Source organism: Bidens hawaiensis, unplaced genomic scaffold, assembly GCF_021521415.1.
Source record: "Bidens hawaiensis isolate Kalapana, Puna unplaced genomic scaffold, B.hawaiensis_p1.1 tig00000780_1, whole genome shotgun sequence".
Classification (NCBI taxonomy): Eukaryota; Viridiplantae; Streptophyta; class Magnoliopsida; order Asterales; family Asteraceae; genus Bidens; species Bidens hawaiensis.
In genome coordinates, this window is record NW_027491045.1 from 1,164,206 (window position 1) to 1,179,514 (window position 15,309).

A 15,309-nucleotide genomic window follows, 5' to 3' on the forward strand; every position below is an offset into this window, starting at 1 on the left:
CTCTTTTGACTACATCCAAAATATTCAGTATAATAAAGATTAAAAAGAATACACAGTATACCAATTAACAGTTAAAAGTTGATATTATAAACCATATGCAAAGATTGTGTCTTTAAAATCAAGAAACTTTAAAAAGTTATAATCCCAAGTCCTCAACACTAGATAAGAAATGGGCCTAGTTCAAACTTATGTTCAACTACACAAAATTGATAAAACATGAAACAAAAAAGAATCAATCTTTTATGCAAGAAACAAGTTTTAAAGTCTAAACCACTTTTAACTACAGATTTCAAGTATAATAAAGAATACACAACATGCCAATTAATAGTATTTGGTTGGTGTTTATACATGTGGACTTGACACCTAAGCATCATCTCCATCCGCTTTCAGAATGTGTTCTTTTGCATTAGATTTCCGGTCCTTGTATCGCTTGAAGAATACTGATTCAATACCACTCTTCAAAGAGCACTTTGACAATCCTGCTCGATTTCATCAAAATTGAAGCGTTGCTAAGAATTAATTAAAAGAAGTTAATTGAGTTAAAAATAAATTAATGAAGTTAAGAACGTATAACAAATTAATACTTAAAAATTATTAAATCATTTACACGAATATGCTCGTGCAAGACATTTTTTTCTTCTTCAGAAAAATATTTCCAAGAATTTTCTTTGTCAAAAATATAATATGATTCAACTCACTAGTTTGTTTAAATTGTATATATATTTTTGTTATTTTTTACACATATTTATATACACAAACAAAGCCATGAGTCGAGTCGAGTCACGAGCGAGCCATGAGCCAAACCAACCAATGACGAAGCTTATTGAGGGTCCGGGGTGGCTGGCCCCCAGTTTCTTTGCGCAGTATTTAAATTTACTCGTCTTCGCATGATAATTTGAGCCCCCCCTCCTCAAGGAACTCGTCCAAGCTTCGCCACTGAAACCAACCATGGCTCAGGGAACCAGCAAAGCTAAGTACGTGGCCTAGCTACCCACTTTGGTAGTTGTTTAAAATAGCCTGTTTTTGAGAAACCTTGTCAAAAATATGAAACAAAGTGCAAAAAGTACAGAATGCTACTACACAAGTTCTATTTAAAATTAAGTTAACTCCCCTCTTTCGCTTTTAACTTTTTTTTTAATGCGTAGAATGGAAAGTTCTGTAATCCGTCGATGATACTCATTTTCTAGTCAATGTAGGTCTTCTAGGTTGTTCCGGATGACTTTCAGCCGCTTGGTTGATTAGCTGACTATATACCTTAACTTTGATGGTCCAGCATTAAGAGTTTAGAATTAACAAGTAAACAAATGACAAATCACAGGATTTATTAGGACCAAAACATATGAAATATTGCATTTAGAAACTAAAACCTTTGATGCTAACTTATTTTAGAAACTGAATTATAAAATTATACTTCTTTAGTTTCTACCTGAATTGCACTAACACAATGCTAACTTATAAGTTAAGAAAACTAATTCATCAGAATTTATATTTGTGTATATATATGCATATTTGTGTTATGAACTATTTTTTTTGGCTTTTCCTGCAAGATGACCCTAGGCTTTATATCTCTTAACTTCTATGTCAGAGTGATGCAAGTAGTCTAGGAAAGATAGAGACATGGCATGCGAAAGAGAGAGAAGAGTTTCAAGACTTATAAATGCACATACAGTGGCGGACCAGGAAATATTTTCACGGAGACAATAAGGGGATTAATAATTTTAAGGGGGGCGATCAGGATTTTCACATACTAATAACACTAAAGAAAATTTAGGTGAACGGCTGCCACCCCTCTTTATAAGCTAGGTCCGCCACAGGGATACCACACAAATTAATTCTAGCAGACAAATAAATATAGAGGTTAAGAAGAAAACTAAATGGTCCCAGTAGGATCGAGACATGTTTCTATTCTTCAAGACATCAAACACATATTACTAGTGTTAACTGCAGCTTACTACACTAGAAAGAAAAGCCTCAATAGCGGCGATAACTGGTGCTAACTGCAGCTTATACACACACTAGGCTCAGGCTTGGGCTCGTTTATTACACAACACCACATGCATATTTAAAGGAGAGCCAACTTGTTTATTTTTTAAGAAATATATAACTTGGTTGTTTTTTACACACTCATATACACACATCGAACCATGGGCCGAGCCAAGTCATGAGCGAACCACGAGATGGACCAACTATGGCTTGGGTTCGGCTCGTTTAAAACAACACAACATACATCATATGCACACAAACACAAAATGTGGACTCGAGTTCAACTCATGTATAAACGAGCCGAGTCTGAGTCAGCTCGCGAGCAAATTTGTTTATTTAAAACCATTGATGGTTGTTGTTGTAGTCATTCATAAACCTAATTAAACTAGATAGCTAGGGCATGTTGTTAGTATTACACTTATTATTTGATTTTTATTTCTAAAACTTAATTTAAAATCGATTAAGTGGACAGTCGATGTCAAGCTCAACTTTGAAATTTAATTGATTAAAAAGCATAAACTAATATCGAACTTGATTTGTAAACAACTAAAAAAGGTGATCACACCCGGGTGTCATGCAATATCAAGTTGAAAGTCACATGGGCATAGTTTGTTTAATGATCAGGTAATTAAACGAGTATTTGTAAAACTAAGAAATCAGGTCGTGTTGACTTGACAGTACGTAACTGACTAAGGGGTTGTTTGGTAGCCTTTTGATGGTCATTAAGAGGCTACATCTTAATGGTTCATAACCTCTTAATGGTTAAGAGATGGGCTTAAGTCTGAATGATTAAGAGGTGACCATTAAGAGGTCACCTCTTAACCATTAAGAGGCTACCAAACAACCCCTAAGAACACATGCTAGGATGTTGTTTAAACAATTACCAAAATAGACGGTATAAATTAATTTAACATCATGATTGTTAATGATTAAATTAAAACTAACAACTAACATCTCATTAATATAAATCCAGATAAAACATGTTTTTCAAACCCATAACATCACACACATAAAGATAAAAACTAGGCTGAATATAAATTGCTAACATGAACCTTACACCTGGTTATGATCACAAAAAAATTAGTCAAGCATAATAATAATAAAGAAATAGATACGTACTGTAAGTATGTAACAATCAAAATTTTTTCATAATAATTAATTAACTAACTAATAGTTTCAACGAGCATACTCCTTGGTCCTCGTTTTCTCTATTAGTTTCAATCAAGTCTTGAATTGTTGTGGGCTTTTGCTTCTAGATATTGGGCTGCCCTAATTTTATATATAAACCACTAAGTTAGTTTAGCCCAACTACATTGAAATGCATAACCTGTACTGTTTTTTATTTATTAATTATTTTTTTATTCAATCTTGAAACTATTCAACTCAAAATAAATTGGTTCATAAAATTAATATGTTAATACGAGTAATCAACATCAATTGCCGAGACTTCGTTAAAAGACTTCACCTATTCCCATGAGATTCTATTAGGCCACCTTCAGCAGAAAGACCCACAAAGAGGGATGATATGTATGTCTCTCTTAGAAGAATATTAGGCAAGAAATTGCAAAACGGTCTTGACGATCTGGCCTTAAAAAGTCACTCGTGGTTTCTCCGACTACTACACCGCAAAAAGCCTTAACCAATGTTTCACGATCGTTATACACACCCTACTTTTACCTCCATTTACTACACCGCAAAAAGCCTTAATCTAAGCAAATTTTCCAAGTTAGTTGGTGGAGATTTGATTTGCATGCAAGATTATGATTTATACGTGCTTGGTTTGAACTTGAATGTTACACTAAACTCATCATTATCGAAAATAACGTTAAAAGTGGCGGACGGTTAATCAGGCATCATGTAGTGGCGTTGATAGCTGAAAGATAAGGGTACATGCACCGATCAGCCGGTGTCCCGATGATTGAGTGATATGTGCCTTATGTCCAAGGCTTGATGCAAAACTACTATCGAGCTGGGGGTCTCACCGGAAGCAGCCTCTCTATCCCTATGGGGTAGAGGTAAGGCTGCCTACATCTTACCCTCCTCAGACCCTACCATAGCTTTGCTATTGGTGGGATATACTGAGTACGATGATGATGATGATGATGATATGTAACCCAAGAGTTGAGTGAACATTTTGAGCAATGTGAGGCAATGCATAATCAAAGATCCAATAGGCACGTCATGATTATCCCATTATCTCCGAAATGAAAAGAAAGTGCAACTCATTAGAGAATGGGAAGGAAAATGATATACATTTAAAAGACTAAATCTTGGTCAAGGTGTAAGTGTGTAACTACATAACTAACTCCTTTGACACTGCTACAAGTTGATATTGGTTTTAACTACCGATATGAATATTGCACAAAATGGAATATTGTAACCATGCAGGTAATTTTAATGATATCAAATGTTAACTTATATTCTTTCATTAAAATTCACTCTGTAGTAATGACTGTGTGTGGTATAATCCATCTTAATTTCCATGATTTTGAAGGTTTTTTTCCATACGGAAATGTGGCAATAAAATTTCCGCAGGCCTGCAATGCTCACGGCCTTCATATATATTGTTCCTTCATATGACACTTAGGTATGTATAAAAATAATGTTCACAAACAAACTCAGGTCGGGGTCTCGCCGAGGATCTTTCAGTATGTTAGGATTAAACAGACACACGAACCGAACACAACTATGAAAGCAATAAATGAACACGAGGATTTAAATTGGTTCAGTCTAAACTGACCTACGTCCACGGGTTTGTATCTTATTAAACAAGAAACCCAAACTGGGCCGGGCTTCGGTCTGGCCACCCTACACCCGTCTGCCCTTTGGACTTCAAATAATAAACCGGGCCAACAAGGCCTACAAACCCAACACAGTCATGGTCTTTGTTTATGGGTCCTAATCGATCTTATGAGTTATGACTGTGTACCATGCTTTAGGGTCGGCCGGGCTGTATTCATGAAATATACCTCCCGTTATTATATTTGAGTATATTGCCTCTCTTCGGATTTCGACCCTAGGTCATACAACTTGTTCCTTTGGTTCTTGCTTTTCTTTTGTTTCCGTGACTCTTCTTCAATTAGGTTTGGATTCTTCCAATCGGTCAGACTACAAGGTTCGACTAATTCCATATTACCCACGTAACAGAAGTATGTAAATGATGTTGTTAGCTGTTAATCTACAGTGTTTAAATAGAGCTTTGTGACTAACTTTAACGTACATTTCAGCATAAAGTTTTCAATGTTATTAAACAATAGTTTGAGCTTCAATGACATCAATGTAACTTGGTACTCAATCTGCCATTTAGAAGTATATTGGTATTTTAATTTACTTCACATACAAATACAAATTATACAATGATATTTTACAACTCACAATCCTTATTGTCAACATAAATCAGATTACTGCCCTTTAAGGACTTATTATACAATTTAAGCTATGGACTTTTAACCAAATATTTTATGGGTACATATGTAATAATTTGCAATAACAAACAACATAAATAAATTTAACATATACCTAATTAACAGGGTAATTATGGATGCAGTCATTCCAAGGATTATGAGCCGACGGATTCACACTTGAACCCACTCCCGAGAGCGATTTGCCAAACCTGGTGCCCTCTCTTCACCCTCCCTTTTAGCCTCGGTGTAAGCCAACCCGTACCAAATCGAACTAGAAGAAGTGTTCCCAAACCGTGCAATATACCAACTTTCAGTAATGTTTTCAGTAGTGACAATGACCGCGTAAGTATTTAGTTAAAGTTTTAGCATATGTTCGTGATGTGGTTCCAACAATTAATCGTTGGCCAAAGAAAATAGACGGGAATCCAGATTAGAAAATAGAGAGAACATAGACTAATTCATTATCATTTCATTCATAATCCATGTTACAAACTAGGCTTTATATAGAGCCTTCAAGAAAATAACTAAGCATGTAAATAAACTACCCACTACTTAAAAGAAAACTACCCACTAATAATATTATTAAACAAAAGTAAATGAAACAAATTAGATTATGGCACACTACACTTTGCTAGATCAATATCACTCCCGCGCTACAACCCGTCCCACTCAGATTTGTTAATAATCATGGAAGATAACGACAGGGTTGGGTTAAAGAGACTGCAGTTAATCAGCAAGATTCCGATATCTTGGGGATTAAAGTTAGTTGATTTGAACAGGTTGTCTAGAGCTCCGAATATTACTTCTTCAGCTTCGTCTCTAGATGTTGCAATCGATGGAGCAGCCGGTATGGCAAGTAACGCTGGTGGAAGATAAGTTTCCTCTCCGAGGCCAGAACGTTTCAGAATAATATTTTGGAACTCTAACGCAGAGTCAGTAAAGGTTTCACAATGTTTGGAATGGTCCATAAACGTTTGATACGTTACTTTTAAGTGGTCTGGTGGACGGTAGCAAGAATAGTCAATGAGGTAAACGGGTTTGGGTCGCGTCATATGGTAGATAATATACCCGATTATGGCGGCGCAACCTATGGCCATAACGGCTGTGTGGTGATTTATCATATCAAGATTTACTTGAGTGAAGGTGACAGCAATGATAAGAAGGAAACAGAGAATGAAAAGATGGGTAATCAAGTAATCGTACCATAATCTTATAGCGTGGTAATCGTACCATAATCTTATAACGTGGTTCAGTGTGGCACTTGGTTGTTTAATCTCAATGGAGGCTCTAGTCGCAAAAGATCGGTGGGAGGATGTGGCCGCCATACCAAGGAGATGGTTATATTTCAAGATATCGGGATGTATCATTAGAGGACATTGATCGAACCAAAATGGCCATAACGACTCGTGAAGCTAGCCGGATTAATCCCACACGCCATAGAAATAAGGGCCAAAACCTTGTTGCATATTTGGGTTCCATAAACAAACCGTCACCAAAAAAGATCGACCACAATATCGTCTATGTTCCACCCACCAATGACCAAACCTGCAGTATTACTTCTCCATTCTTACGCTGTGGACGGTAGTTTTGATAAAAAAAAAAGCATTATATACTTTCAACTTTATAGTCCTACTTATTTATAATTTGATCTTATATATGTTTTATGTATTAGATCTGTCTTTGGCTCTTAAGTCTTATCTTCTTGGCAAGCCTTCATCCAACCGGCCCACACTGTAGTCAGCTTCTCCTTCTCTACGATCAATCATGGATTGCTCTTTCCTTTCTTGTTTGGCTGATATCATGGTTTGGTTTTGGTTATAAAAGGATCACTCTTTTTGAAGGAACAACACATCAACAATGTGGTTAGTAAATGGAAAAGGTTTCAAAAATGTCCCCAAAATTTTAAAATTCCAAAAATGCCCCCCTCTAACTCATCTCCGACGATACGTTAAGAAGTCTAACGCATCTTTGGCGACGTGACACGTCGTCAAAGATGCGTTAGACTTCCTAACGTATCGTCGGAGATGAGTTAGACTTCCTAACGCATAGTAAAAGATGCGTTAGACTTCTTAACGCATCGTCAACGACGTGTTAACCTCTTGTTTGTTTTTTAATATATTATATTAATATAACTAATTCTACTTATTTTGTGTTTTTATAACTTTTTATATATAAAGTTTATATCATTTCGAATATACCGATATAAAATGCTAATTTTTATCTATATGTTAGCATAAATTTTATTTAAAACCGTGCGGGTCAAATTTTATTGAATATTTCGATATTAATTTTACATGACTCGGGTATAAGTAAATTTATGTCAGTCTGTAGATAAAAATAAGTATGTTTTATCTGTATATTCGAAATAATATAAACCTTTATATATTAAAAGTTATAAAAAACAAATATAAGTATAAATAGTTATATTAATATAATATTAAAAATAACAAACAAGAGGCTAACACGTCGTTGACGATACGTTAAGAAGTCTAACGCATCTTTATCGATGTGTTAGGAAGTCTAATTCATCTTCGACGATGCGTTAGGAACTCTAACGCATCGTCAAAGATGCGTTAGACTTCCTAACGCATCGTCGGAGATGAGTTAGAGGGGGGCATATTTGTAACCTCTTCCCAAAATAGGTCTATTTTAATAATTTTCCCTTAATAAATTCTTCGTGGTTCTAGGGTTCGTCCCTTTATCTTCTTGTTTGATTTAGTTCATTTAGTTGTTCATCATCATAGATTACTTGTGAGCAGTCTTTTTCTTGTAAACAACTCTTGGTTTGAATAAATACGTGGAGATTTTGATTTTATGACAATTTTCACATGGTTTTTACAAGTTTTCGCTTTGACCAGCGAATACTCGCTCTACATGTGTGACTTCTTGCTCAACGAGAGGTCCATGAGTTTTCAAGCCGAGTTTGTGGCTAAGTGGTTGGGGAAACTAAAAGTGGACAACGTGACACTAGTGGGGTTAAGTTATTGAAGGATGTTTGAGTTCAAGATGGCTAAGTTGTACCCTAACGTGGTCAAGTCTATGGTGGTGTCGGGAACAGTCATAGAGATATTACTTGTTAATAAAGTACTAGCAAATGCTATATGTGGATAATCCATTTTAGTTATATACACACAGTTTAGTTTAGAAAATTACATTTTCTTTATAGGAGATACATATGGTATGGGGTGATGATGACAAGATCTTTGATCTCGATCTTGCTATGTCCATGAAGATATAAGCAGTCACCATGAAAATTGTAAGTCAAGTGTCTCGTTGAACGAAAGTACAATAGATTAACCATGTCAATGAATTCCGTATGTCCACTAATTATATTTTATTGTATAATGGTTAGTTGGTTACAAAGTTATGAAGATACAAGTCTAATATCGTAATTATGTTTTACCAGAGGCAATCGGATGAAAAAACATCATTAGTGATTCTAAAAGATGTAGGTCATCTAGTACCATTAGAGCAACCGTTCAAATATAACAAAGTTTTTAAATATATTCTTGAACGTGTGACTAGTTTGATTATGAATGCATTTTGGGGGTAAGCGTGGCTAAAATTTTTTTGAGGTTAAGTCCGATTTTGATGCAAGTTTAGAATAATTTGTTATCATGCTTCCACATGTTTAATTTGCTTTTTTTTTTAAGGCTAAAGTCTGACACCAGCCTAAAAATTAAGCTGCAAAATCCAATTTTACTAATATTTATAAATTTATAAGAAGATTTTTTTTAAACGGTAACTTTCATTAAAACAATGCAAAATTACAAACTAGCGAAAAACTAAAGCCCACAAAAACAAACACCTTAAAGATTTAAATGATGACCTATTTTTAATCCAAAATAAAAACAAACTTATATCCTCCTTATATTAGACATGTTATTTATATAAAACGATATATCAAGACTAAAATTTTAAAGTACCACAAGTTGTACATAAACACACATACCAAGATCTATCATCTTATTTTGGTTCTCCACTAATGATCTTGATGTGTTAAAAGTAGTTATAAAATTAATAATTAAATTAGTCTAATCTAGATACTAAGTAATACTCTAGACTCTCTAAAACTCAACTAAACTACTAACCGGAAAGTGAACCGATCGACTCTAATAAAGCTAAGTAAGTTCGGATATCGGACCCACGAGACTCTCTAAATTGCGTAAACTAGCTAATTAGACTCGACAAACCGACACAACTATTTATTTTTATATTTAATAAATGGGGTTTTAAATTACTAATATTAAACTAAAAAATTAACCTAATTTAGAAAAGACAAGTAAATAAAACAAAAGACAATTTTATTCGACTGGTTCAGATGATGATGAAAAACCACATATGCTAGAACCCCTAAGTTGCAGTTATTAATTAATTGGAAAATATTTGTTATGGAATTGGGATCATAAGAAGAAAACCTGGACATGACTCTTGGCCCTTCTCAAGAAAACATCTATGGATTTCTAATAAGTTTTAAGTCACACCAGTTTCATATATTAAACTCTCTTACGGTTATTTAAATAATTATGAACGAGTAACTTTATAATAAAATCCTACCTTACAGTGCGAAAATCAAAGGTAGTTTAATAAACTCAATTGACTCGATAGACAATGTTAACCAATCAAACCTAGACGAACTTCTTACGAATAACTAAATCTAGCAAATTAACCACAAACTAGTCAAAAACACACAGTAAATGACCTAACAAAATCTTGTTATATGTAACAATCACCAAGGAAACTATGAAACAATAAAACTCACCAAACAATCCGAAGCACACATATGCATCAAGTGAATAACAATAAACCTCTTGCTTAATCATAAACCATAAACAAACGCATAATCCAAACAAAATCAAACATCAATAGAAGTTCATCATAACCTAGGCGGTATAAAAGGTTAGCCAACAACCATACTCAAGAACAAACCAAATAACCAAGGTGCAAAAACTGAATTCATAAAGAAAACAATAAAATCAAACCGAATAATAATAATGTTTGAATAACTATGTGTTGAACCAAAACGCCCTCCGTTTGAACCAATGTGCTTGCTTCCCTCTCCTTACTTCTTGTAGAACTCCTTTCTGTTCATGGCTACCAAACTCCAAAACCTTTCTGTATTGTAACCGACACACCCCAAATAATAATTAAACTCCTATTTTTATATCTAATTTTCTTGTGGTGGCTTTTACTCCAAGTCAAAGGATCAAACCTTTTCTTTAATCGTTTAATAACCGGGCCCAAAAACTAATTACAAGCCCACTATGTAGTTATGTGCATAGATCACGTAACAAACAAAAACCATAAAAGCACATGCACTTCAATTATTTAATATTAAATTGACCTACATGGATTCAATTTGTTGTAATGCAAACGAGAATTTTATTGTTCTTTTTTTTTTCTTTATATTAGTTTTATTCTTTTATTTTTTAAAACCCAAAAATAGTGATATGCACAAATAGCATGACACTTGATTTTATTTTATACGTTTTATAGCTCATTTCAGTTAAAATCTTTTAAATCTAAACACAAACCAATTTAGAGTGTAATTCAATAAAAACTAACTCAAAGACCAATAAAAACGTAAGAAATATTTAGATAATATATATATAAAATTTAGACCGTATCACGTCTGCACTCCTAAATCAGTTCGTTTTCATCTTTAATTAACCCCTACAATTACGTCAATGATCATGGAGGCTTACTGAATCAGTTTGCAGTTGGTACGGTAAGCCTAATTGATTAATTGGACTAACTGAAGCTTGCGAATTTAACTAATCGATCAATTGGAGATAGGGAACGTTTCGTATGTTCAATTTTGATTTACAAAAAAAATTAGATTGTCAACGGTTTGAATGAACTAATTTGAGTGTGATATGAATTGAGCGTAAATAATATTTGAGCGTCATTCAACTAATGAACTAATTTGAGCGTATTTGAGCGTACAGATTTGAGTATAATTGGTTTGAGCGTACAGATTTCCTTTTAACTCCATTAGTGATTTTGAAATGAAAATTCATTTTTTTAGGTGAAAAGCAATTGAACGTAATTGATGGATTGTTTTAATGTATATAGCATGTAATTACAGTTTTGCAATCCTTTAATTGCTCAATAAATCCAAAACATGGAAATTATGCTCATGAACACTAAGAAATTGAATAAGGAAAGAAAATTGTTTGTAGGCTCTGCTCGTAAATTCGAGTATTAATTGAGTTTAATATCAATTATATAATATTCGATTATTCGTAAAATGGAGTTAACTAATTGAGCATAACATTTGGTGGCAGATGAGCTTTGATGTTGGCGTGGCTCCCATCCATGTAATTGAAACCTTAATAAATAGAATGTATTCTATCTGCTTGTGACATTAATGTGTTTTAGGAAATTGATTCTCTGATCAACATATTATTTATCTGATCCAATTGGTAATATTCAGTCGGAATTCGTTAAGAATCAAAATTAGGTATCAAATCACCGGGTTACACTTGATTAAGCTGACGCGTGCCAACCCACCCAAGTAACCATGCACCCACGAACCAACAAGATGTTTACTTTCCATTGCTATATACTTCATGCACTAGTTAGTTATTATTATTCCTAATTGTTAATTAAGATGGTGGGTTAGTAGCATTATTGGTTTGTGTTGGTTACTTCTAGCCTATATAATGGTTTTGTATTTTCGTATTATTATCATGAATGAAAACGATGTTAATCAACGATTAGGTTCGTATCATAATCATATCGTGAAATTAAATTTAGGTCGATAGAAGAACAAGTGAACTGTTTTAGGCTAATCACAATTACACCATCGCGTGAAATTAAAATTGACGCTCAAAATTTTCACTCATTTATTATACGATAAACTATTATTATACAACCTACATCTTTGTTTTATATACATAGAATTAACTATTCTATATATGGTTTCTAAATATACAATTGACGCATCACTATTAGACTCGTATATTTAATGTTGTGAACTTGTGATGTGATTCTGGTTACACTTTTGAGAAAGTCAACGATTTTTTTGAACAGAAAGCAACTTAATTAATTTTAAAATATTGTATTATTGATTTCGAATTCATTATCGTCAGGCGCGTTAAAAGGCTGCTTCTTTTAGATAATTCTTCCACGAATAAAAGTCAATAACAGGAGGACAGAAAGGACAACTGGACAACAGTAGAAAACCAATGACAACACATTCTTTTCTTTTATCATTTTTAAAGGGTCTTATTAGGACAACCCACATCTCTTTATAAGGGGGCTTATACACCTTGTATAACACTATACGGGGCATATATGGGTGCTCTATACGGATTGTATTGGTGGGTGTCTATACACATGTATATATATATATAACTTATAATAATGAAAAATGTGCATTATTAATTTTTTTATTTTTCTTTTAGAACAACGACTTTCTTGTATTTCAGTTACCGCACTCTTAAAATTTGGAGAGTCCCGGTGTCTCACCCTGGTCAGACTATGTCGTCGTAACCGGACTCAGTTTGGCTTCAGAGTTCGGCTTGGGCGTTTCCCCTGGAAACCACACTGCCGACTGCCACTTGACAGTCGTTGTGCCATCACAAAAGCATAACCTTCTGGCGTAACACGCGGTGGGACGAAAACTCTAGCGGGCTTAGGGTTCGAACTGACAACCTTTGCACAAGGCTTAGCTCACATCATTCATAATATCAAATATCCACCGAAAGAAAATTGACACAGGTGGGTTTCGAACCTGAGTCTCCACCGGAGAGCCTAAGCCTCCTACCACTAGGCCATAAGTGAGTATATGCGTATTATTATATACAGCTGGTATAATAATAATAATAATAATAATAATAATAATAATAATTGCGTGTCATTAATTTACACACATATTTTTTTAGTTATAAAAACACCCTGTTAGGTACCATATCCACATCTACGTATCTCACATGTACATAAAGAAGCTTTATTACATGAGGCCGCATATATATACAAGTTAACATCACATGTGTTTACCAAGGCCATATTCAAAACAAATAATCAAATGGGATTCGCAATTGTGGTGCTAACACATTTGCTTCATGGACTCGTGAAGCTAGCCGGATTAACCCCACAAACCATAGAAATAGAGCCTGGAACCTTGATGAAGATTTGGGTTCCAAAGCAAACCGTAACCAAAAAAGACCACAACAATATCGTGTATGTTCCACCCACCAAACCTGTAGTATTACTCCTCCACTCGTTCGCTATGGACGGTATTTTCACATGGTGTCTACAAGTTTTCGCTTTGAGTCGTGAAAACTCGGTGTACGTGCCCGACTTCTTGTTCTTTGGTGGATCGATCACCGATAGAAAAGAGCGGTCCGCTAGTTTTCAGGCCGAGTTTGTGGCTAAAGGGTTAGAGAAACTAAAAGTGGACAAGGTTAAATTTTATTATAAGATTATAATATTATATACTTCCTTATAACATTTATGTGTATTGTACTCCTATATATAGTCATATATATCGTTTATTAATATACATAATATCTTACGAGGTTTTAATTATTTTACAGGTGACACTGGTGGGGTTAAGTTATGGAGGGATGGTTGGGTTCAAGATGGCTAAGTTGTACCCCAACTTGGTCAAGTCTATGGTGGTGTCCGGGACCGTCATAGAAATGACCGAATCCATTAGCCGTGACTCGTATAAGCGATTAGGTTTATCGAGTTGGTCAGATCTTTTGATGCCCAAGACGTTAGACGGATTGAAGATGATGTATTCCATTGGTTTTCATAAGGTCCCTTGGCTTCCAAATTTCATTTATAGAGATCTTCTTGAGGTAAAGGTTTTAAATTTTAATGTTTGATTAGTTTCTTGCATATTATAAAAAGGTTGCATTTAAATTTTAAAAAAATACTATATATATGATTGTTTTGATGTACAAAATACCTAATGAGGTTATCTTGTATATTATTTGTAGAGAACGTTTGGTAACAGAAAGGAAAGAAATGAACTATTAGAGGAATTGGTGGTTTCTGATGAAGATGCAACCTCATGTACCAACTACCCACAGGTAGCTAAATATCTATTATCTTAATACTTTAAAGTTACTTTTAAATAAATAATTATCTCATGTTATAAATTCACGTCAAAACATGCATAATGGTTATAACTTATAAACTCACAGGGAAAAAGAAAAAAAAACTATTATGATTTTATGTATAGACAGAATTGTTTTTTCTTTCTTCTAAATTAAGTTTATTTTTCTTCTACAGGAGATACATATGGTGTGGGGCGATGATGACAAAATCTTCGATCTAGACCTTGCTATGACCATGAAAAAGTAAGTCACTTTTTTTTTTAATTAGCTAATACATTTGCCATATATGTCTAGATCGTTATAAGTTAATATGACTCATTGTGTTATAATCGAAAACGCTATAAGTCTAATATATCAACTATGTTTTTACTAATTTACCATAGGCAATTGGGTGACAAAACATCGTTGGAGTGGATAAAGGATGCAGGGCACCTAGTGCCATTAGAGCAACCATTCAAATATAACGAACGTCTTAAATGCATTCTTGAACGTGTGACGAAGTATCAGTGATATAGGTTGACTAAGAGGTTGATTGTGTATCCACATAATGTATTGGATTTAAGGATAAGCACATGTTTGTGTTCGATTGTAATAGATAGCAAACAAGAAAGTTAATGTACTGGTCAATAGGCTGGAACTCTTCGGTTTCAAGTTTATCAATGTTTTAAGTTCCATTCACTAGTACACAAATAGGCAGATGATAGATGATGCGATGGGTTAAACACAGAAGGTGCTGTTCCAAGACCCACCACACCTTTAGACCAAATTCATAATATTTTGTTTTTTTATTAAATGTTAAAGAAGAAGATAAAGTTCTAAAGGAAAAGAATTAACTTTGAATATGTCCAAAT

The 15,309-nt window shown here is 34.1% G+C and overlaps 1 protein-coding gene across 1 annotated transcript; it reads left to right on the top strand.

Moving 5' to 3' along the window:
- Window positions 1-13,350: 13,350 nt before the first annotated feature.
- LOC143536481 (uncharacterized) lies at window positions 13,351-15,045 on the top strand. The gene is made up of 5 exons (XM_077030464.1): window positions 13,351-13,797; window positions 13,931-14,197; window positions 14,339-14,431; window positions 14,634-14,701; window positions 14,842-15,045. Exons 1-5 carry the CDS (start codon window positions 13,420-13,422, stop codon window positions 14,966-14,968), a joined length of 933 nt encoding a protein of 310 aa, XP_076886579.1. The 5' UTR covers window positions 13,351-13,419; the 3' UTR covers window positions 14,969-15,045.
- The last annotated feature ends 264 nt before the right edge of the window (window positions 15,046-15,309 follow it).